We start from the raw sequence: 24,822 nt of genomic DNA, 5'->3' as shown, positions 1-24,822 counted from the left end.
GCAGCTATAGCTCCGATTCGACCCCTAGCCTGGGAACTTCCATATGCTATGAGTGCAGTCCTAAAAAAAGCAAAAAAAAAAGAGAGAGTCACAAAGGTTAGTATAAAATCATGTTTGTCAAATACATAATGGAGTAAATACAAAAGAAAAGGCAGACATTTGGGAGTGCCTTCCTGACTTTTAAAGTGAACTTCATGGAGGAGGCCTATTCTCTTCTCTTCTACTGCCATTGGGAATAAAACATTAGCCATGTAAGGAAAACTCCTTATATCCTGATGGTCTTATGAAGAACGTAAGGGGTCATCAGATATGTGCCACAGAGTCTGTTAGGCACTGAAAATGTAAAGATGCCCTTAAGGACTTCGTCTAATAAGAGAAAAGATACAGAAATTGATTCAGCATGTCCGAGGTTTCTGAAGGAGGTGACAACTGAATTAAGTCTCAGGCCTTAGCACTTAAGCAGTATGTATGGCAGTACAGTTGGCCCGTCAACAATGCAGGTTTGAACTATGCGAGTCCATTTATGCATGGATATTCAGTAGTAAATACTGCAGTACTACGTGGTCTGTGGTTGGGGATGCAGAGGGCCAACTATGAGTTATATGCAGATTCATAACCTTCATGTTCAAGGGTCAGTTGTACTTAGAAAACCAGCCTTAACATTATGGTGATTCATCTGATTCTGCACATGGATTAGTGAAAATCACTCTGCCAAAATACATACTAGGTTTTTAAACTGTCTTTAGTACTACGTATAGATACTAAGAAAATACTTACTTGGGAGAATTAAATTTTTAAAGAACCTCTCTTTCATTCACCAAGTGTGGCATGTGGCTTGCTTTCTGTTTTGTGGAGAGGATATGGCAGTGAGTAAGCTAGTCAGTAAACCACATGTGGTCTTCTTGCCCTTATGGCAGTTACAGTCCGCTGTGAGTAATTAGTACTTGTCAGCATCTAGGTAATTTTGTTTCATTTTTTTAAATAGATTTTAGAAATTTTTTTTGAAAATACTTTGTAAAATAGATACTAAAATTTTTTGAATCTAAGCTTTGATACTGGAGATAATAGTTCCATTTAGGAAGTAGGATTTCTATTGAAATGAATTTTTGTTTTAACTGTATTTGAATAAAATGGCCTTAACAGATTTTTCTAGCAAACATTCATAAATTTATTTCTGTCCAAGAAGATATCCTGTCTTAACTCCTGATATTTAGCTATTTTTGTTTAATTGTTGAATTCTTAATTTCGAGAGATGGTAGTCCAGTAATATTAATCAAAAGAACTCTAAGCTGTGGAAAATTGTTCTTAAACAAGGCGGCTAGTACTACCAGTTAAACCAAAAAAAAAAAAAAAAGGTAGGAGCATTCAGAGCCAGGAAATGTTTTTGAATAAGAAGTGACACAGTGATTCAGGAAGGTGTGTGTGACTGTATTTTGCAGACAGGATTGCGGGGAATAGCTGGAATAATGAAGGCTGAGCTGGAGGTTAGAGTGGTCAGGAAGGTATCAATGGAAAGGTAAGAACTAGATTGAGCTTTAAAGAGTCCTTAGGAATCGAAGTGGAAAGAATAGATAATTTGGTGACAAAAGGATGTGGCACTGGAAACGGGTCAGACATGTACAGGGCAAGGCCAGTACATAACCTGGTGGGAGTGGTGGAAAATAAGGTGAGGCTGGATGGGAAGGTCTGCTTAGAAAATAAAATATGTAAATTCTTGCTTTAGTTGATATTACTGGGAGTATTTTTTGAATTAATGATATTATGGAATCCTCTTATTTGCAATAGAAAATCTCTTGTTTAAAAGTATGCAAACGGAGTGCAGCAGGTTAAGAATCTGGCATTGTCAGTGCAACAGATTAAGGACTGGGCATTGTCACTCCAGGGGCTTGGCTTGCTGCTTCAGCAAGGGTTTGATTTCTGACCCAGGAACTTACGCATGCTGTGGGAGTGGCCACCAAGAATAAATAAATGTTAAAAAAAATAAAAAATAAAATTATTGGAGTTCCCATTGTCAGCTCAGTGGTAACGAACAGCACTAGGATCCATGAGAACGTGGATTTGATCCCTGGCTTTGCTTAGTGGATTAAGGATCCGGCATTGCCGTGAGCTGTAGCGTAGGTTGAAAACGCAGCTCAGATCCTGTGTTGCTGTGGCTGAGGCATAGGCTGGCAGCTGCAGCCCCGATTCAACCCCCATCCTGGGAACTTCTATATGCTGAGGGTGCGACCCTAAAAGACAAACAAAACAAAACAAAAAAACCCTATTATTAGAGTATTTAAAACTACTAGAAAGTGTGAGTTAGAAAAAGTTTTGTTTTGTTTTTCCTGAATTAACCCTGGCACAAAAGGTGAAACACTAATTTGTAGCCATTTATACTTGCAGATAGCACATATGGGAAGCAGGGCAGTTTCTTTGCCATTTAACAGTTTAACTGACATTGTCTTTTTGGTTTCTGGTAAATAATTAAAATGGTCCTTTCCCTAGTCAAGATGAATTGTTCTCAGATTTCTAGCTATCTAGTATCAACTGGAGTTTTCCAAGCAACATAATTTTGAACCTACTATATGATGAAAATAATAAAGAGCTAGATTATTTCAGCAGGTTCACTATCAACTCGTGTAATACTACCTTTCACAGTGGTTTTCATAGAAGTTATCTGTGATACTTTAGAAAATTTTACTTTAAGGGAATTCAAGGTTCAAGATGAAGTCGAAAAGGAAAATAAGGACAATGTTGTATTTTTTAGTCACAGGTCTAAGGGTCTGTTTCTTCCCAGCTCCAGGGGTAGCACATGATTAGACTAAAATCTCCCAGCAGGCCTATGAGAGAAAGAACACTGACTTTAGTGTCTGTGTTTGAGAAATAAACTGCATGGTAAGTAAATAATAAAGAAATGTTGGTCTTAGACTTTTCTGGTTGGTGACATTTCTAGTTCAACTTCTTTGCTAATGTTTGAAATCTGCTGGCTTTGATTTTTCTGATTTGGCTTTTTATTTATAACTTCATGGTTATTACACAGGTTTGTTAACCGGAGTAGTGGTGGACTCTGGAGATGGTGTGACTCACATTTGCCCAGTGTATGAAGGCTTTTCTCTCCCTCACCTCACCAGGAGACTGGATATTGCTGGGAGGGATATTACCAGATATCTTATCAAGGTAAGAAGAAGAAAATCTCACAGAATTAGAGTTTGTAGTTTGTGTTTACCAATTTAACACAAAATTGAATGTGTCATTCTAGGATTCTAGATTCTAGATAATCTGTATCACTAGAGAAGTGGTGCGGTTACCTCATTATTCATGTAAAAATCCATATGAGACGCACACATGTGGTCTCTTGTATACTAACGAGAGTCGATCATTGCATAATTATATTTGCTATTCCCGAGGAATGAGTTGAGAGGTATTCAAAGATGGAGAGAGACCAAAACTTCCTTGCGCAACTTAGGCAGCCTTTCTGCCATAAAACCTTACTTCGAACAAGTATATGTTGAAGTTTACTTCTGAATATGATTAGTTATAATTTTCTTTAAAACATTGCTGGATAAAGTATTTAAGGCCACCATTTGGAAGCCTGTAGGGTTTTTTGTAATATGAAGAGAAAAGAAAGTTTAGAATATTGTTTGTACCAGAGTTCTATAGTTGGTGTATTCTCTCCAGGTCAGTGGCTCTCAGGGACATTTGGCAGTGTCTGAAGACACTTTTTTTAGTTGTTACAACTTTGTCGGAAGGCTCCTGAACATCTTACAATGAACAGGGCAGCCCCCACAACAAAGAATTATAAGGTCCAGGCAGAGCCTACTTGCCTGCCCACTTGCATCTCTCACAAGCATCTTAATAAATCTATTTCTTGGAGTTCCCATGGTGGTGCAGCAGAAACGAATCCAACTAGGAACCATGCGATTGCAGGTTCGATCCCTGGCCTCGCTCAGTGGGTTAAGGATCTGGCATTGTCTTGAGCTGTGGTATAGGTCCCAGACGAGGCTCAGATCCTGAGTTGCTATGGCTGTGGGGTAGGGTGGCAGCTGTAGCTCCAATTAGACCCCTAGCCTGGGAACCTCCATATGCCATGGGTGTGGCCCTAAAAAGCAAAAAATAAATAAATAAATCTATTTCTTGCCACAGATTTGCCAAAAAAAAGAATTGTAAGGTCCCTATGTCATTGGTGCTACTGTGGATAGACTATTCCAAGGTGATGTCTATGCAGTAAATTGTGACATTCGGTTCCTTTAGTCTCATTTATAGCAATAATGAGGTTGTTAGTGAGAAATGTAATACTCTCATTCTAAGCCCAAATTCTCCTGAGGGTGACTGCCAGAGGAGTGCCCATAAATTTTCTTTTGAACATAAACACAAAGATTAGGGGATTTATTATTTTTTTTTAAGTTTATATATGAAAAGTCCAGTGTGTTTATGAAGCATATTACATTTTTTTCCATCAGCATGTTGAATTCCTTTATAAGTTATTTAACAAATGCTATTGCCCATCTAATATGTGTCAGACATAATACTAGAGGCTAGGGATAAAACTTCTTAAGACCAAGGGGGTTTTTCATGAATTTGACATTGTTTGAACAAATTGCAGATTTTAGAAATCCAGTGCTAAAATATTGTTTATTAATAGACTTGCCTGTTTATCAAAACTATCTAAATATTGGTACTCTATACTCATTTTTAAAGCCAAAGTGCTCCTTTTGCTCACTTTTTATTCATGAACTGTTAATTTTGTTATTCTCTGTGAAACTGAAATACATCTTTTAATGGTAAGTAATATTCCCATTTCTGAAATAGAGCTAAGGATCCACTGTCTTTTGCATTTGTTACTGACATGACATATTTAGAGAGTATTAGTCACTTTTGCAGAGTTGAACTCATTCTGATTGTGAATTACTGCTATTTCTTTGTACTAGCTACTTCTCTTGCGAGGATATGCCTTCAACCATTCTGCTGATTTTGAAACGGTTCGCATGATTAAAGAAAAATTGTGTTATGTGGGGTATAATATTGAGCAAGAACAGAAACTGGCCTTAGAAACCACAGTATTAGTTGAATCATACACGGTAAGTATTTCCAATATTCACTTAATTTATATGTGGTTTTAAAATGGACAACTGTGATTATTGGAGTGTGTTTAAAGAGGTTTTCTTGGAATCCAGCTTTTTTGTTTGGGGTTGTTACACATGTGCAACCTTTGATGTCTTTCTACATTAGGATTCTATGATTTAAATATTTTAGGACACCATATAATGTAACATAGGCAAGAATCATACTGCTTTTCTACCTTAAAATACAACTAGATATGAGATGTTATTTTGAGATTCTGGTATCTCGAGTAGCATTTTCAGTATGAGTTTTACGTAATATTATTTCTCAAAAATCAAAATGGGAGTTACATTGTCAGATAAGTTTGGAAGAGAGTCGGTCTCACTTTACTGAAGGGCCTCTCATATACACTGATTTGCGTATGACTACAGTATTCTTCAGCATTTCATGGGGCTGGTGTTTTGTTCTAAGATTCTTTGGGAAGTAGTCATCCTATAAGATTGCTTTAATAATTCAGTAGGTGGCAGTCTTCCTGACTTAGTATTTTCTTAATGAAATATTCAAAACAAATGTTAACTTGAAATTGTAACTAAAGAGACATAACCCAGTTATAGTTTACACCAGGGGAGTTGGTCCTGCCTGAAAATTGTTTTTTTGTTTTGTTTTGTTTTGTTTTTTTGCCACACCCACTGCATGTGGAAGTTCCCTCTCCAGGGATCTGAGCCATAGCTGCAACCTGTACCATAGTTGCAGAGTTGCCAGATTCTTAACCCACTGTGTTGGGCCGGGTCTTAAACCTGTGCCTTAGTAGTGACTTGAGCTCCCACAGAGACAACACTGGGTCCTTAACCCACTGCACCACAGTGGGAACTCCAATCCTACCTGGATTTTTTTTTTTCTCTTTTTTTTTTTTTTGTCTTTTGAGGGGCCCACCCGTGGTATATGGAAGTTCCTAGGCTGGGGTCGAATCAGAGCTGTAGCTGCCAGCTTCCTCCACAACCACAGCAATGTGGGATCTGAGCCACATCTGCGACATATACCATAGTTCACGCAATGCCAGATCCTTAACCGACTGAGCGAGGCCAGGAATGGAACCTATATCCTCATGGATCCTAGGCGGGTTCATTACTGCTGAGCTACAGCAGGAACTCCCTACCTGAATTTTTAATGTATTGCTATCTTAAGTCTATCATTTTCATCTGGGTATAAACTCTTTCCATATTGCATCCTTGATACAGTATTTACTAAAATGATATTGAGTAATAGGCAGTAAAAGCAAGTAGTCTTAAGTTCATCTGTTTAATATAAGTTTGGCATATCACAGATATGTACAAAATAGTCATTTAGAAAAAGGGGAGTTCCCGTCGTAGATAAGTGGTTAACGAATCTGACTAGGAACCATGAGGTTGCAGGTTCAATCCCTGGCCTTGCTCAGTGGGTTAAGGATCCGGCATTGCTGTGAGCTGTGGTGTAGGTCGAGGCTGCTCGGATCCCACGTTGCTATGGCTTTGGCGTAGGCCGGTGGCTACAGCTCTGATTAGACCTCTAGCCTGGGAACCTCCATGTGCCACTTGTGCAGCCCTAGAAAAAGACAAAAAATAAAAAAATTTTTTTTAATTTAAAAAAAATTTTAAAAAAGGAAGTTCCTCTGTGGTTCAACAGGTTGAAGATCTGGCATTGCCACAGCTGTGGTGCAAGTTGCAACTCCAACGGAGGTTTGATCCCTGGCCCAGGAACTTCCACATGCCACAGTGTGGCCAAAAAACTAAATAATTATAAATTAAAAAAAAATTATTGTAGTATAATTGATTTACAGTGTTCCTTCAATTTTGGCCATGCAGAATAATTTTACATTTTTATAAGCTACATTGTTTAATTTTAGAAGATGCTCATCCAAATAGTCAGTAAGCTAACACTTTGGAATTTAATGAGCTTCATGTTTTCCCTGGGATTCTTTCCTGAAGCCTTCTTGATAGTTTCCGTAGATTTATAATTTGTTATCTATCTGACTTTGAAAGAAAGTGTCATGAGGCAATGGATAAGGGAACTAGAAATGAAAGACGTATTAATTTCTTCTCTCTCTCCTTAAAGGATTTGAGGTAGGTTAAAAAAACATATGCAATAAGTAAAAGTGAACTATAGACTTGTGGTTGCCAAGGCAGAGGGGAGCAGTGTTGGATTGGGAATTTGGGGTTAGCATGGATAAACAACAAGGTCCTAGTTTATAGCACAGAAAACTATAGTCAGTATCCTCTTCTGACAAACCATAATGGAAAAGAATATGAAAAAGAATGTGTATGTAACTGAATCACTTTGCTGCACAGCAGAAACTAACACAACATTTAAAAAAAAAGACTGTACTTCAATTAAAAAAAAAAACCCAACCCAGTGAACTGATGAGTGAGAGCAGACAAAGGCTAGGATAAGATTTGGTGTAAGAAATGGGCACATAGGGTTTTAACAGTTCCAAGAGGTGAGTAGTTCCTAGGCAGGTGGCCCCAGGCTGGCCTGAGCCAGAGCTTTGAGAGGAGCCTCAGCATCAGAGGCTGGAAGGGCGACAGAGAGGTATTGCTAAGTAAGTCTGCCATGTAAAGTTTTTCCATGTATATATATCTGGGGTGATTTCATGTAAAGTTTTTCCATGTATATATATCTGGGGTGATTTTAAAGTCATAGGGTGATTGTGTTTATTTTTAAGAGTAAATTTTTTAAAAGAAAGTTGATAGAATTTATAAAGATAATTCTAGAGTTTTTGAAAATATGATTGTACATAACTGTAAACAGTTACAGCAAATACAGAATAGATGTATTGAAGAACTTGCTCTGTGATACTTTGTCATGTTGGAAAGTCATTTTTGGAATCTAAATATAATAATATTAGTTTAAATATACTGTTAGAAATATTAATGAAAATTAATTTGACAGAAATGTGTCAAATACCACACATAAGCATGTTTGTTATACTTGGATCAATCCAGTGAATTTTGAGGGAGTTTTTGTTTAACATCTCTCATTTAATTAAATGTAAACATGTAACTTAAGGAGTTTTCTGCACAAGGTCATGTTGTGATAGTATCTGACTTATTGTTCAAATCTTATTTTAATAGAACCTAGTAAGTAGGATATGGCAGAATTCCCCAATAAAAAATACTCTATATCAATATTCTTTAAGCTTTTTTGATCTTAGAATTTTTTTGGATTAAGTGATTTAACAAAGTTTCACCCCAATATAAAGTGTTTTGAAACTCAAAATAAGTTTTCTAGAGTAAATACTTGGTGAAGGAAACTACTTTTATTTATTTATATAGGACTGAACCCACAGCACATGGAAGTTGCCAAGCTAGGGGTGGAATCAGAGCTGCCACTGCCAACCTACACCACAGCCACAGCAACACCAGATCCTTAACCTACTGATCTGGGGGCCAGGGATCAAACCTTTATCCTCATGGACACTAGTTGGGTTTGTTTCCACTAAGCCACAAAGGGAACTCTTGCTGTGGTGCAGTGTTAACTGTCTGACTGCAGTGGCTTGGGTCGCTGCTGAGGCAAGGCCCTGCAAAGTGAGTTAAAGATTCGGCATTGCCACAGCTTGTGGCATAGGTCATGGTTGCAGCTCACATTCCATCCCTAGCCTGGGAATGTCCATATGCCATGGGTGTGGCTTAAAAAAAAAAAAAAAAAGGAAAGAAATAAAAAAAGGCGGAACAGAACATGATAAAAACATTTTTTTCTTCTTCTTCTTTTTTTTGGCCAAGCCCACAGCATTTAAGTTCCTAGGCTAGTGATTGAACTGGTACCACAGCAGTGGCCCAAGCTGCTGCAGGGACAAGGCTAGATTCTTAACTTGCTGTGCCACAAGAGAAATCCTAAAAACAATTGTGTTAGTGTATTTTATTATCTTTTTTTTTTGTCTTTTTTCAAGAATGTATTTTAGGCAAAATGCATTACTGATTACAATTTTGGTTATAGAACAGGTGTGTTTGTAAGTACTAGTGTGTAGAGAACACTGGGAACTTTTAAAACCTGTTGCTAATATCTGGTTGTTCTTGGTTTCCAGCTCCCAGATGGCCGTATTATCAAAGTTGGGGGAGAGCGATTTGAAGCACCAGAAGCTTTGTTTCAGCCTCACTTGATCAATGTTGAGGGAGTAGGTGTTGCAGAATTGCTTTTTAACACAATCCAGGCGGCTGACATTGATACCAGGTACATTAGAAATGGCTGCTTCAAAGTTATGTATCAGAAATAGGTGGAATATAAATAGGATGACCATGTTGTCACCTGTCTCACTCATGTTTTTGAGAGGATGACACTGGATGTTGAACAACATATTGTGTTCTCAGATGCCTCTTTAAACTTGTTTTGAAATAAACTTAATTTGAAGTAATTTAAAATTTAAAAGTTGCAAGAATAAACAGAGAACTCCTGTATACTCTTTGTCTAGTTTTCCCATTTTACTGATTTTAACGTTCTGCATGTTTGCTCTGTCACGCTTTTGCTTTTGTTCCCCTTGAGCCATTTGAGAAGGTTGAGTGCATCAATCCTCTTTACTCCTTAATATTCACTTCGTGTTTCTTAGGAATGAGGCTGCTCTCTTACAACCACGGTGCAGTTATTGAGTTCAGGGGGTTGAGTACTGACATGCTTTTATCTCCCATCCATATTTCAGTTTTGTCCACTGTCCCAGGAATGTCCTTTACACAGTTTTTCTTTTCCCCAGTAAAGGATCAAATCTAGGACCACACATTGTATTTAGTCGTCATGTCTCTTAGTCACCTTTTATCTGCTGTAATTCCTGTCTTTCATGACATTGACATCTTCAGTTTGGGTTTGAATGTTTTCATGATTAGATTTAGGCTATGTGTTTTTTACCAGAATACTACTTATGTGATGTGTCCTTCTCAGGTTATCATATCCAGAGGTGATGTTTGTTCCTTATTGGTGATATTAGTGTTAAGCTCTTGATGAAGTTTCTTATTTGCTCCATTGTACAGGTTTTCTTTTCTTTTCTTTTTTTTTTTTTCTTTCCTGATTTGTAAGTAATTTGTGGGAAAATGCTTTGAGACTCTAAATCTCGTGTTTCTCATCAGACTCTCCCCCCGCCCCCAGCATCTCTTGATAATTCTTGTCTAAATCCATTTTTAACATGATGGTTGCAAAAGGTGATTTTTCTAATTCCATTATTCCCTCTACATTTATTAGTGGGCTTTCTAGCATAAGGAAGTGCTTTTCCTTCTCCCTTGTTTTCAGTATGGGCTTATGACTTTATTCAGTGGATTATAATTTGTTACTGCCTTATTTTATTTTGGTGCTAAATTGTTCCTGATTTGGCCTATGAGAGTCCCTTCAATCAGGCTCCCATGTCCTTTGATGTGCTCGCATCTCTTTTTGAGCACATTTGATTTCATTCTGTTTTGTAGTACAGAGGATATTCTTGACTCATCTTTAATTTTGGTTTTTGAATAGGCAGAACATTTAACAGTAGAGTCAAAACTGTACATGGAGTTCCCTCATGGCACAGTGGGTTAGGATCTGGCATTGTCATTGCATCGGCCCTGGGTCAGTGCTATGGTGTGGGTTCGAGTCCTGCCCTGGGAACTGTCACATGCTGTGGATGCAGCCAAAAAAACCGCAACTATTCAAAAAAACATATTCAGAAATATTATTCTACCCTCACCTTGTCTTCTGCCCTAATCTTCTCCCTGTGTTTCTTATTTTCTTATACAAAAGGTAGTATACTATAAATACTCTTCAGCACTGCTTTTTTTCATTTAGTCTATCCTAAATGGTCTTTGCCACTTCCTGGTGGTTGTCCTTATTTCTTTTTCTGGTTGCATACTTTTTTCTACTGTGTACATAATATCATGATTTATTCAGTGGATCTTAGTTATTTAGGTAGATTCTTTTTCTCTCTTTTTTTTTTTTTTTTGTCTTTTAGGGCCTTACCCCTGGCATATGGAGGTTCCCAGGCTAGGGGTCTAATTGGAGTTGCAGCTTCCAGCCTACACCGCAGCCACAGCAACACTGGATCTGAGCCATGTCTTCGACCTGTACCACAGCTCACGGCAACGCTGGGTCCTTAACCCACTGAGCGAGGCCAGTGATCAAACCTGCGTCCTCATATATACCAGTCACATAGGAATTCCTGTTTAGGTAGATTCTGATATTTCTGCTGGCAAGTAATGCTGCAGTTAATAACCCTGTGGACACTATCTTTGTATTGTTGGACGTGCGTATTCTGAAAAAAATGTCCTGAGGGGGAGTAGTTGGGGCCAAGGGTGAATGTGTGTGGTTTTGTTATTGCTCAGTTCCCTTCTATGAAGGCTGCGCTCTTTTTCTTTCCCACCAGTAATGTACGAGGGCATGTGCGTCCCCACAGCTTGTTCAGAGTTTGTCAGCCAAAAAGCTGACAAAAAATACTTTGATGCCAGTCTGATGAGTGAGAAATGATATCTTGGTGTAGTTTTAATTTATGTTTCCCTTAAGTGTGAAGTTGAGCATATTTTTCTATGTCTGTCTTCCTGGTGAATTACCTGTTTGTGCCTTTTGTCTGTTCTATAGAATTTTTGTAATTTTTTTCTCTCAGTTTTCAAAGAAGTTCTTTTTGTATTAGCTTTGTGATACCTGTTGCAGATATTTTGTAATTTTTCTTTTGTCTCTTATGTTGTTGTTTTGCCATACAAAATGTTTTATTTGTATAAAGAGATGTATAATCTTTTATTGTATCTAGAGTTGAGTCATAGTTAGAAAGCTGTCTTTTATAATCATGTTATTGAGAAATTCACTCAGAAGCATTTTATTAAACAAGTGTTTATTTAACCTTGAGTGAAATAGCCAAAAATTTTATGGGATGGCTGGGGAACAGGACAATAATGGAAATTAATAAAAGTAGCTCTTGGCTTACAACAGGCTATAAATCTAATGGAAGATGGTAAAAAAAATCTAGTCTAGACTTCATAATTATGATAAATGCACATAGTAGGGAATAGGTAGATGTTTTTGGTCCCTTGATTTAATGATCACTAATAGCTATATTAATAGTTATATTTATATGTGCATTCCTGTTGGTGGTGATTAATGTTTTGGCATTCCCAAAGCACTGGAATCAGGTTTAGCAAGTAGCACAACTCAGATTTTGTTTTTCATGTGGAAAGCACACATGTAAAATGTTCATGGATACAGATCCTTAACTACTTAGTTTATGTTATACTCATTTGCATACTTCCACAATTAAATATAATACAAAACTTCTTCTAGAAGCTAGAATTACAATAGCTTGAGCCCTTGAGGACCTGGAACTAAATAAAAACCTGGAGGCAAGTTTGAATGAAACCAAAACAGATGTGACTCAGGTCCTGAGCTTTACTATGAGAAGAGTTCCTCTCTCACTCAGATTGTAGTACTTTTTCTACATATGCAATTATTTTAGTTTTGATTATCTGGTATCATGACCAACAACATCATATTTAAGGAGGAAAGAGAGGACTGCTCTAAGAAGCTAACACATCAATCTAACCATAAATAATAGCTGACAGCCTCAAGGCAAAGGAACAAAAAATGGCAGAAGGCAAATGGGAAAAGTCAAAAGCAAGAACTGGAGTCATGGCCGACTCTGGTTAATTGTAGTAAACAATCACACCTCTGTGGCTCCAGGAAAGCACTGTGATAGCACAGTCCAAACACAACAGGCTTGTAGTGTAAACTGCATTGTTAAAAGACTCAATTACATTTGTAAGAAGATATGTGCTTTAGAAGTATTGCCATCAACGTGATAATAAATGATAATAAATACTTTATATATAAAAAGGGTTTATCTGTGAACAGTAGTAGTAGCAAACATGCAGCCCTGTGGTTTACATGTTGAATTTTATTTAATTTTCCCAGCACCCACCTGAGGCTGATGTAAATAAAGGAGCTCAGAAGTACTGTTTACTGATCTGAAACCTGTAATGAACACCTATTGTGTCTTTCTAGATCTGAATTCTATAAGCACATTGTGCTTTCTGGAGGATCTACTATGTACCCTGGGCTGCCATCACGTTTGGAACGAGAGCTTAAACAGCTTTACTTAGAACGAGTGTTGAAGGGAGATGTGGAAAAACTCTCTGTAAGTATCAAGTCAATAATCCAATTGTTAACGTACTTTTAAAACACTGTTAACATACTTTTTAACCACCAGAGGGAGCAAGAGGTCTTCCTAAACAAACTCCTAGTTCAGTCTGCCTGGAACAGGGAGGAAGTAGATAACCCTCAAGATGAACCTTTATTTTTGCTTTTTTAGGGCCACACCTGCAACATATCGAGGTTCCCAGGCTAGGAGTCTAATTGGAGCTACACCAGAGCCACAGCAACACCATATCCAAGCCGAGTCTGTGACCTACACCACAGCTCACAGCAACGCTGGATACTTAACCCTCTGAGCAAGGCCAGGGATCAAACCTACAACCCTATGGTTCCTAGCTGTATTTGTTTCTGCTGCGCCACAACGGGACCCCCCCAAGATGAGCTTTTCTCAGAGTGATCCTAGTGTTGAGTCACCTCTGTTTTCAGTGGATAGAGGCGATTAGGTTCAGGGCCAGATGTTGGTTCATCTGTAACAAAACAGCCTGGTGCAACCAAAGTGCCCTTAAATGCAGTGAGAAATGCCTCCGTTGGGTTTTATTTTTATTTCTTAACTTATTCTTTGACTATGTAATCAGCGTGCTGCTCTTGGACTGTCTCGTATTTCTGATTCTGTTATTTTCTGGCTGTTTCTTGCATATGTTTTATCTCCTCAGTCTGGTAGTATAACACCATGTCTCCAGTTCTTTTGCATCCCTGTCAACTGTTATAGCTCTTGAAACAGACTTTATTTATTTGGCCTCACCTGCAGCATGTGGAAGTTCCCCAGGGGCTGAACTCATGTCATGGCAGCAACCTGAGCCGCTGAAGTGACAATGCCAGATCCTTAACCTGCTACACCACAAGGGAACTCCCCTTGAAACAGACTTTAATTGGTAGTAGCTGATGTGTAGAGTAAGAAGGAAATTTTAAACTAGTATGCAGTAGTTAATGGTTATATGGCTTTTTTCCCCCTCTAAGCCTGGACTGTGTTAAGTACGGTATACATACTAAACACCAAGAGTCATTTAATTTTGAGTTAAACTCTGAGGTTCATCTCACCAACTTGGATCAGTTGTTTTAGATAATGAGATTATATCCCGCAGAGACACTATGTATATATTGGAGATACAAATGTTACAAATCTCATTTGTGACTCACATTGTTGAAATTAAAATGTCTAAGTACTTCACTCATTTTTCTGATTTTATTGAGTTATACATATAATTTAAAATCAGTCTCGAGTGATTATTTTTCCTTTTTACTGCTGCACCTGTGGTATATGGAGGTTCCCAGGCTAGGGGTCAAATCGGAGCTGCAGCTGCCAGCCTACACCACAGCTGCAGCGACTCCAGATCTGAGCCATATCTGCGAACTATGAACTACGCTGCAGCATGTGGCAACTCAGGATCCTTTAACCTACTGAGTGAGGCCAGGGATCGAACCCACATTCTCACAGAGCCAGTGTTGGGTCCTTAACCTGCTTAGCCACAATGGGAACTCCCCAGCAAATATTTCTTGAACTACTTTTGGGTGTCAAACACTTGTCTAGGTGCTGAGAGAAACAAAACAAAAATAAGTCCCCGTTTTTAGCCTGTGAATAATGTATTAGCAGTAATGAGCACTGTGAAGGAAAGTCAGGGTAGGAGCGAGAAGGTGGAGGTGATGGGTGAGATGGTCTGCTCCTTCGTGCAGTGTCATCAGGGAAGGACTCTGGTGGGACAAGGTAACTTCTGAGCACAGGCCTGAAGGGAGCAAGCGAGGGAGCAGCCCGACTCTGTGGGAGGAGAATCTTGCAGGCAGGAACAGCTCTGGTTGGGATGTGCAGGTGTGGCAGGAGCAGAGTGCGCAGGGAGGTGAGCTCAGAACGGCTGTCAGGACGCAGGTCTGGCTCAGCTGTGGGAAAGAATTTGGCTTAGCTCTTAGCGAGAGAGAAAGTCTCAGGAGAGTCCTGAGCAGAGACATGGTAGGATCTGACTTGTTTAAGGGCTCGTTAAGGGTTGTGTGGTGAGAGGATTGTTGAGGGAGGTGGAGGTAGCAAGATGGGTTGGGAGGGGGAGGAGGCGGCCAGGGTTTATCACGTATAGGGGGAGGCTTGAGATGGTTTCCGGGAGAGTGGAAGAGAGAAGTGTTGAGGGATTGCAGTGCCCAGGGGCTCAGTCGTGGTGAGGGTCCTTCTCAAGCTAGCTGTTGAGTTCCTCTCACACCGTGTTCAGTTGCTGGAGAGCAGGGGCAGAGCAGAGTGGCACCCAGCTGTGTATCCTGCCGAGTGAGGGGGAGAAGAACAAGGTCACTAAGGATGACATCAGGACAGGGTGGAGAGAGCGTATCGTGCCCACGCCCAGCAGAGCAGGTGTGAGAAGAAATGACCTGGGCAAAGAGGGCTGATGGGTGGCATGGTCCGATGGCGATGAGTTTCTGAACAGCGTGGCGTTGCAGGGAGGAGGGAGAGAGCAACAGCCGTGAGGAAAAGGAGTTGCTGTTGCCTGGCCTCTGGGTTAGGAAGGTAGTGAGAGAGAACCAGCAGCCAGGTGAGGGGGCTGCGGGCCAGCACTGTCCTCAGGGGCTAGCCAGGTCTCTTGGAACACAGCCGGGCTCATTCTCTTACTTACACAGTGTTACCTGTTGTCACATGTTGTCTGTTTAGGTACTGCCAGAGAGCCCCACAGAGCCTTGAGTATTTACTCTCTGGTTCCTTGCAGGAAATGTTTGCTGACCCCTCCCTGCCGAAGGGTAAAAAAGTAACTAGAACAGTTAAGACAGTAGGTTAGCCTCAGAATGAATTAATAAGCCAACTGGTGTTTTTCTGTGTCACATATGAGAGATCTGATGCTTCGTTTATGTGATGTAAAGACAATTTAAGACCAGCATAGTTATTTTGAGTCTTTTTGGAGGATTTGTATCTTTGTAAATAAAACTGCTACTTCATTTTAAGATTTCTCTTTCAGGTGTTGACTGACCATACAGATGAAGGGCCGTCCTTGTTGGACACTTAATAGTGGCTACAGAATATAAACATTTTCCCACTTGTCTTTAATTTTGGTGACTGTGTTCATTTTTTCCAACATCCCCCATGATTTACTTTGACCATGTTTGGCTTTGAGAACATTTCATTTGAATTCTTTGCATATAAGAAAAGAACCTCAGTCTTACTCTTCTGCTCTGTACTATTGTCACAGGAGCATTAGACCTTGAAGAAACTCTAGAAGTCCTCTTATTGAGACTCTTCATTTGACAGCTGGCCAGGTGGTTTCCACTGGTGGGAAACCTGTCACAGTCGGTGCTCTGGTACCTGGGCTCCTGGGTAGTGTGACCACAGAATTCATTGTTCAAATTAGACTTTGGAGGGTGATGAGGGGTGCAGTGAAGGATGGGGCACAGGTGTAAATGGGGACTACATAAGCACACTGGGATATGGGTGATCTCCTGGCCGTGAACTTTGGGCAAATTACCAAGTGTCTCTCTCTACCTCAGCTGCCAAACCCTGCTGTTCTACTTATATCACAGGACTTTTGTGAGGATTCAACAAAAGACTATATGAAAAAGTCATTTTCCTAAGGCAGAAAGCACTGTGCACATGTGATGTTATCATCTCTCTCTCTCCTTTAGAAATTCAAGATCCGCATCGAAGACCCACCCCGCAGGAAGCACATGGTATTCCTGGGGGGTGCCGTTCTAGCAGACATCATGAAGGACAAAGACAACTTCTGGATGACCCGACAGGAATACCAGGAAAAGGGTGTTCGTGTGCTGGAGAAACTCGGGGTGACTGTTCGATAAACTGCGAGGCCCATTCCCGTCACACCCCTACTGCTTTTTCTTTTTCTTTATTGCCAATCTCTGAACTCCTTCAACGCCAGGACTTGGAAGAGGCCTCTCTGTGCCCTTATGACTGGAAAGGTCAGGTTTTATTCTGGTGTCTGGGGGAAGCTTTGTTAAATTTGTGTTAATGTGGGTAAATCTGACTACTTAATTCCACCACTTCCCTGCAAATAGGACAAGAGGGCAAGGGTCTTGTCTGCTGCTTTGTTTCTTCTAAGTAGGCATTTAGATCATTCCTTAGGCTTCTTCTTTTCACTTTACTGCTCTACTGCTGCTAGTTTTAGTCTTTAGCACACTAGGTGGTATGCCTTTATTAGCATAAGAAAAATAACTTTAACAGGAGCTTTTACATATTATTGGGGTGGGGGTGGTAAGGGCCGGGTGGGCGGCTGCCGAACCCACTCGGGCGTTTCCCTCTGTTGTGGCGCTTTCTACAGTTACTGCTGCAGCTTTAAATACCTGAAAGCTTCTGGTATTGACATTTTAGGGAAATGTTAGGCTCAGAACTTAAGTGTTTCGGGTGGGTTTTTGTGTGGAGGGAAGGGGTAGTCTTTTAATTTTTTGATTTTTGAGCATTTCTGCTCTGGGGTACGTCAGTGAACTTTATTTACAGTGCTTGGATTTGGCAGGTTGGTCTGCCTGGAACTGTTTCCACATCATGTAAAGCAAAGGTAGTTAGTGTCCCATTACCGTGTGGCTTAGGGATTTGTTTTTTAAGATCAGCCATGTCAGCTGGTATTAGACTCCCTAAAATCTATCAGTGATAAAGTAACATTGAAAAAATGCTTTTAGAAATTCAAATTACAGACAAAAAGTGCATAAGAGCTGGTATTTTCTAAGTGCCTCTGTTTAATTAAGGTCACGCGGTGCCAAGTACCATTCTTGCAAATGATTCTTTGATACAACTGACCAGTGCTTATTGAACAAAAACACACAGATACATATGAGTAATTATTGGCAGTAGGTTTTAATTATTGGGTAAAAAATAACATTGAAATATGGGACCTGTGAGTTGGGTAATTTTCACTAGTTTTTTTGTTGGTGTGATTTGAAACCTAGAAGTGGAGTAAAATTTGACTATTTAAAATGTTTCCCCAAAAATGAAGATTTAAATGCGTTTTGTACTGAAAAACAAATCATAACTCCTAAGTCTCAGCCACCTTAAGCTTGAAAGAAGAGTCGTTGGTATTTTGTAAATATCAGGCTTTCCTATTAGAAAATCGTATTTATGAATTCTGGTATCTGAAAAAAAGCAAAACAAGCAAAGAAAGCAAACAGTACCCAGACTTGAATTCCTTCTAAATTTGAAAAATAAAGTAGTAAGAAATTGTGTCATGCTAAGTACAAAATGCAAATTCTAGAGAGAAGACTTTTCCTTCATTTCAAAACATTCTTTACCAATACTTTCTTTGAAAGAAGCAGCTTACTTTTGGGGGCGACTGAAATTGGAGACATTATTGGCTCTAGCGTCTTTTTTGTGAAAAAAACTTAAAAATCAGTGCAAATGAAGTAAGCGCAAAAGGAAGTTAGTTTTAATTATGTAGCTTCTGTTGTTATTACAAATTTTTTGTCTTTTTTACCTCAGTCTGAACAAATAAAAGGAGTTTGCCTGCATGCTGGACATGCTTCAGTACACGTGAATAGCCTATACATAACGTCTGTTAGATTTTAGGGTGTCAGAGCCACTATGGAATTCTAAAGTGTTCCTAAATCATGTTCTTGTAAATCCCCCAGCCTTTTAAATACAGTTGTTCAAGGACACCAATGGAGGACCTGTATCTGTTGGCTGTTCATTTCACGTAAACGGATCGACTCCTGACCTTTGGTCATGATTTTAAAATATGAGAGTTGCAAACAACAAAGAATGGGATAGACTCTTAAATAAAGCATTTGTCATCTGTCCCTTGAATATAGAATTTGGTTTTAATTTTATAATTCTGTGGGCAAACATGACAAAATGGTGTATTAATATATACAGAGAATATAATTTTAAATTACATCTTATAGTTTTCCTATTCCAAGGTGAAATAATGCATTTAGTAATTTGGGGGTAGGGTGGAAAAGTATTATGTTTAACTGGAGTTGACAGATATGAGCCCCTTAGAAATTACGATTTTCTCTCTTTTAAAAGAAATCTGATTTATAGCTCTTGAAAACCATTGCCACTCGGTTTCCAATAATGATTAAAATTCTTTTAAAATTAGAATTGCCAATGCCTTGACCTTTGAGAAGGATTTCTTAGAAATACGTCCTACATTTAATTAAACTTTTTTCATTAAAATATGGTATTGGATGTTAACTTTTACACAGTTCTGAGCACCATTAATATCTGGAAAGTGTCTTGAAAGATCAATGGAAAGTTAAACATTCTAAATTTAACATGAATACATTTCTTTTTGATTCAGAAAATAAAATCAGATTTTTCAAAGTAAATTTGAATTTTGTCTTTGTTTTTCCTCTTAATAGTATTTCTCTTTGGTTTCATTTGCTTATTTTTATCCATATTTTCATTTTTGCTAATGCAAAATGGATCAACAATTTTATGCTAGTTGTTAGGCCAAGTTCAGTTCAGTGCCATTCTGCTATTTGACCAAAAATAATTTGCTTTTGATACGACCTTTCTTTCTGATATGATTTTACATACAAAAAAAAAAATACCTAGAAATAAGAGTAAGGAGTTCCCTGGTAGCCTAGCAGTTAAGGATTCTGTGTTGTTGCTACTGTGGCTGGGGTTCAAGTTCCTTGCCTGGGAGCTTCCAAGTGCTATGGGGGGGCCAAAAAAAAAAAAAAAAAAACCTGCATCAAAGGTAAGTGGAGGAGGTGGGAGGGGGACGGGGGGGGGGGGAAGCTTATTTGCAAGTGCGAGTACTAACTGTAACCCTGCTATAATGCAGTAACTTTAGCAACAGAATAAAAATAAAGTTGGGGGGGGTTATAGTCAGTATCAGCAGGGAATTGGTTCCAGGACACTAACCACCCCCCCACCGCCCCCAGGACAGGAAATCCAAAGATGCTGAAGTCCCTTATATAAAATGGCATGGCATTCACATACAAATCTATGCAATCCTCCTGGTACACTATACATCATTCCTAGATTACTTACAATACTTAAGGCAGTGTACAGGCTGTGTAAGTAGTTGCTAGGGCATGCGGCAAGTTCAAGTTTTGCTTTTTGAAATTTTCTGGAGTATTTTTCATGAATATTTTTAATCTGCAGTTGATTGAATCCACAGGTATGGATGGAACCTGCCATCTAGAGGGTTCAAGTCCCTTGCCTGGGAGCTTCCAAGTGCTATGGGGGGGCATTTCCTTTCGGAAGTCAAATCTAAGGATTCTATTAGCTTTTTATATTTTCACATTTCATGCCAACTTAGTGTTTGAAGAGTATGTTTGGGCTTTAACAGAGGTGAAAATGTCGAAAAAAAGTTTATACTTTTGACCCCTTATTTTAAAACTCTTTGGTGACCGCCAAATGTGTGTGTTGTCTATGTTTTCTTAGATCTACATGTTCGTTGCGTGTCTTGCATTTGTTAAATTTAAGAACTGTTGACAAGGAATCTGTTTGGAACCTAAAACTATTGACTAGGTACAATTCAAAGGATCTCTCTTTTTTTTTTCCATTTTTTAAAGTTTTATTGAAGTATATATGACTTACAATGTTGTAATAATTTCTGCTGTACAGCAAAGTTATCCACACAGCCATTCTTTTTCAGATTCTTTTCCCATGCAAATTACCACAGACTATTGGGTAGAGTTCCCTGTACGTATAGGAAGTCTCCGTTGGCCAGTCATTCCATATACCACAGTGTGTGTGATCCATTAGGGAAGCCCTTTTGCTTGTTTTATTTTTACTTAGCAGTTTAGGTGGAATTTAATGTTAAGTATCCTATAGAAAACGGTGCAACTAGAGTGTAATTATCTAAGTTTTTTCAGTGGTTGCCAACATGAACAGAATCACAGGGAGTGTGTAGAAGTGCAGGTTCCTGGGCCCCACTGTGGACCTACCAAATCTGACGGAGGATTTGCCTGTTTTCCAGCTGCACTGACGGTTCTGATCCCCGCCGAGGCTCTCGCCCCCTGCTGTAGGGATTAACTGGGCGAGCAGGCTCCAAAGTGCGACCCTCTCCCCTGTGCCCACACCTGCATGCCCTTGCCTCGCTCTTCTGAAAATATGTGGGGCTTTCAGCAAATAGGCTCAGAAGTGAACAAGCCTGGAAACCATTCTGACCTCCACTCCCACCTCCCCAAATCCTCAATTCAGGTGGTGGTAATAGCCTTCGTTCAAAATGCAGATTTTTCTGGGAAGGTTAAAGCACCATCAGTCATTTACACATTTGTGTGAATTAAGAGGATGTCAGGTGACTCAAACCGACACCTACTGAAGATTAGCAGTTCTTTGTGATTTAAGTGGAAGGAAGGTCTGTAAGTTTGGCCTAAGTCCATTGGAAAAAATGGGCAAACTCCTGAGGAGACGGGAAGAAGTCAGGAGAGCAAGCTCACCTTTCAGGACCCCTGTGGATGTCAGCTGGGTGCTGGCGGTAGTGAAATAACCAGAGCACGCTTCTTATTTCAAAATTGTTTTCAGAGATGTTTTCTCCTTACTTTTCACTTACATGATTCCCAAATCCCTGAACTCAAGCTCTCGTACTGGTGGTGCTACGATTCAGCCACTTGATGGATTAAAATGATTTGTAGTCTGGCCAAGGAGCCCACCCACCAGATGTAGCTTTGCTTCTGGAGAGGAAATATCTGTGTTTCAATTTCCATGCAGCTGACATACCAACGAACTTAGGGATGCAGTGTGGAGACCACCTATATATAGTTTCAAGTTTTGATTTCTTTAAAGTATTAAGCCCAGGTGGTTCCAAAATTTGAAAGTTTGTGAAGTTTTATTATGTTAGTTGCCAGCTAGTTAGAAGCAAAAGCTCACCCCTTGAATTTGCACTTTTCGGCAAGAATAATTTTAGCCAGAGATTTGAATGGAGGGGAAGAAGGAGGGACCGTGTTGTCACTATGTACTAAAACTTAAGTCACCAGCTGCAGATGAGCATATGAAGGCGAACAATTAAGTCACCAGCTGCAGGTGATTACGTGATGGAGAAAAATTAAGTCGCCAGCGAGCGGCAGGTAAGGCGGTAGTGGGTTTTCATTGCAGAAAGGAGCCCTCTCGAAGGAGGATGCATTCGGTGGATGCTCTGGGTGAGTAGGAAGTGACTTTTATCTCCTGAACCTAGTTCTTCCACAGCCCATGTAAACAAGCTTTAAGGTTTTCTGTGGATGGAGAGTTTGTGGTCGATGCTGGATGCATTTTCTTGCTATTTGTTTGCCTGCATATCTCATTCCCACTGTTTCCGCCCGGGGAAGCTTCCCTTAAGTCTTCATTTCACTCTAGAGAAATTTCAAGCACCTCCTCTGATAGTACAGTTAGCTAAAAATGCACATCAGATGTTTAGAAACCTTGTTTGTTCTCAGTGTTGACCCCAAATTTGTCCTATGTGGAAGTGTTTAATTGTTTGTAATGTCCAGTAGTTATTTTAATGACTGCTATCAATACATTTCTTATGGCATAAAAACTGACTGAAAAATCATGAGTTATCCTAAAGGAGAATGCTGTTCATAGTGTGGATTTGGGGGTGTATCAGTGTTTGCTGTTTGCCTTTTCTCAAGCACTTAGGTGGAGGTGGTACTAGGATAACTAGCTTCTGACTTTAAGCTACTATTTTAAAACAGTGTGACAATTTATTGGTTATCTTTTTTTTTAAAAAAAAATAGTTTTGGTTAGTTCTACCTATCTCAGAAAAGAGTTGGCTAAAAATTATCTTTCTCTTCCATTTCATATATGGAGCACTCTTCGTTGCCTTAAACATTTTTTTCTGTTTATACCATCCAAAAGAAGCTAAGATTTGTGGTGTGTGAGCCACCACAAATCTTCTCTTAATTGTTTTAAAAACGATAAGAAACGCTTCCTTGCACATTCTAAATGAAAGTGTTCTTTGTTTTTGTTGCATTCATGGGTCTTTTGACCAAATATATGCGGGGAAAGATTTATATAATGAAATTCCCATGTTTTGAGAGTCTAAAGATGCTTAGCTGAGAGTTGTGGTGCAGTGGTTAACAAATCCGACTAAGAACCATGAGGTTGCAGTTTTGATCCCTGGCCTCGCTCAGTGGGTTAGGGATCCGGCACTGCTGTGAGCTGTGGTGTAGGTCGCAGATGTGGCTCAGATCCCGAGTTGCTGTGGCTGTGGCGTACGCCGGCGGCTACAGCTCTGATTAGACCCTTAGCCTGGGAACCTCCATATGCCACGGGAGCGAGCGGCCCTAGAAAAGGCAAAAGGACAAATAAATAAAAATAAAGATGCTTAGCTTTAAGGCACACCCACCCCCACCCACCTCCACTGTCAAATCACTGAGACTGGAAGTTTTGAATGTGGCACCAATCGTTAAAAAACCTTTGCCGTTCCCACATTCTCTGAAATGACAGGATAAAATCAAATACTAAAGAGTACCTTAAATGCTTAGAACTCAAACTTGGCTAACTGGCAAATTAAACTAAAAGGTAGGCTGCTCCACTAGCTGATTTATATTCAAAAGCTGGAGCCGGAGGAGGGCCTTTTCCCACCAAATTTCATGAATATGTCCTGTTTTCTTCAGGCTCAGAGCTTGTCTGCTAAAATAATTAGCTGTGAGGCAGGCAGGGAATGCATTGCATTTGCAAAAGGCGGGACAAGTTTAGGAGAAGAGGAGATAAAGCCCATACTTGACCCACAGCTGTCCACCCTGCAAGGAGAGAGCCGCCCAAGCACATCCATGCTGATTTATGGAGGAGAAATGAGGAAACCATTTAGCCCATATCTCTTGGATTTGTGACAATGTCAGTGTAAACTATTTCCTTTCAGAACAAGAGAGAAACGTGAATCTCTGAGGTGTCCCCTGCCCCACACCTTCATTTCTTTCTCTCTTAGCCTGTCTGGGGATGTTCAGCCCAGCAGTTCACAAACTTTGGGGTGCCTGAGACCTTGGGGAGCTAATTTTTGCACAGATACCTGGCCCCACTTCCAGAAATTGAGGTGACACTCTTAGAAGGGCTTCTTTGCTCTTGAAAAAACATGAGTCAGAAACCAGGGGAATTTTGTGCAGAATTAAGTTACAGCCTAAATAATAAAAATCTGGATCTATTTTTCCAAAGCTTTCATTTATGGGAGTTTTCTTAGCATCAGTGCTTCTTGGTTTCCTGGTTTCTTTTTGTCTCCTTCCCTCTCCACCTTGAGAGCGTTCTCTCTCTCTCTCTCTTCCTCTCCCCCCTCCCCTACTGTATGTATCGAGAAACCAGCTTCCTTTATTATTGGACCTTAATTTTACTCACAAAATATAGTGCTACCAGTCTCATATGTTTCAAACAGCCTTTATTTGAAATGACTTTTGGAGAAAACACATTTTCCTGCCTTGGTTTACTGCCTTTTGGAGAACAAGAATGCATCTTAAACAAGCGTTTGTCGAACTTCCTTGACTTTCTGTGAACTGTGCCAACAAGGGTCTTCAGGCGCCGCAGCCATTAATGCATAGGAAGCATTAGCAAGAAGGATGACCACATGGCAGACGCTGTAGCGGTCACTGCTTACTGAGCACACATTAAGTAGCAGGCGCTGTCCCTTAAGCACTTGACCAGCATTCTCCCGTAGTACGAGTCAGATTTATTGCCTTCACTTTGTAGATGAGAAAACAGATTGCAGAGGGAAAGTAACTGGAACAGGGACTCAGTTAGGAAGCGGAAGAGGTACAGTTGAGCTCCAGCATCTTTCCAGTTGCACAACCTTCGCCTCAACCCCTGCCATGGTTCTGTGGGCAGTCTGAGTCTCAGTC

At 39.8% G+C, this 24,822-nt stretch overlaps 1 protein-coding gene across 2 annotated transcripts in view; it reads left to right on the top strand.

Moving 5' to 3' along the window:
- The window catches only part of ACTR2 (ARP2 actin related protein 2 homolog), a 37,995-nt gene extending 18,603 nt beyond the window's left edge, over positions 1-19,392 (top strand). Inside the window, exons 6-10 of one of the 2 annotated variants that reach the window (XM_005662508.3) lie at positions 3,020-3,156; positions 4,908-5,057; positions 9,098-9,243; positions 13,012-13,144; positions 16,747-19,392. In XM_005662508.3, the coding sequence (XP_005662565.1) occupies positions 3,020-3,156; positions 4,908-5,057; positions 9,098-9,243; positions 13,012-13,144; positions 16,747-16,917 (737 nt within the window). In that variant the 3' untranslated portion in view covers positions 16,918-19,392. The remainder of the gene's footprint in view (positions 1-3,019; positions 3,157-4,907; positions 5,058-9,097; positions 9,244-13,011; positions 13,145-16,746) is intronic. The other variant, NM_001134354.1, reaches the window with a different exon arrangement.

This window comes from Sus scrofa, chromosome 3 (genome assembly GCF_000003025.6).
Source record: "Sus scrofa isolate TJ Tabasco breed Duroc chromosome 3, Sscrofa11.1, whole genome shotgun sequence".
Lineage (NCBI taxonomy): Eukaryota > Metazoa > Chordata > Mammalia > Artiodactyla > Suidae > Sus > Sus scrofa.
This window is presented reverse-complemented; position numbering and strand designations above follow the sequence as displayed.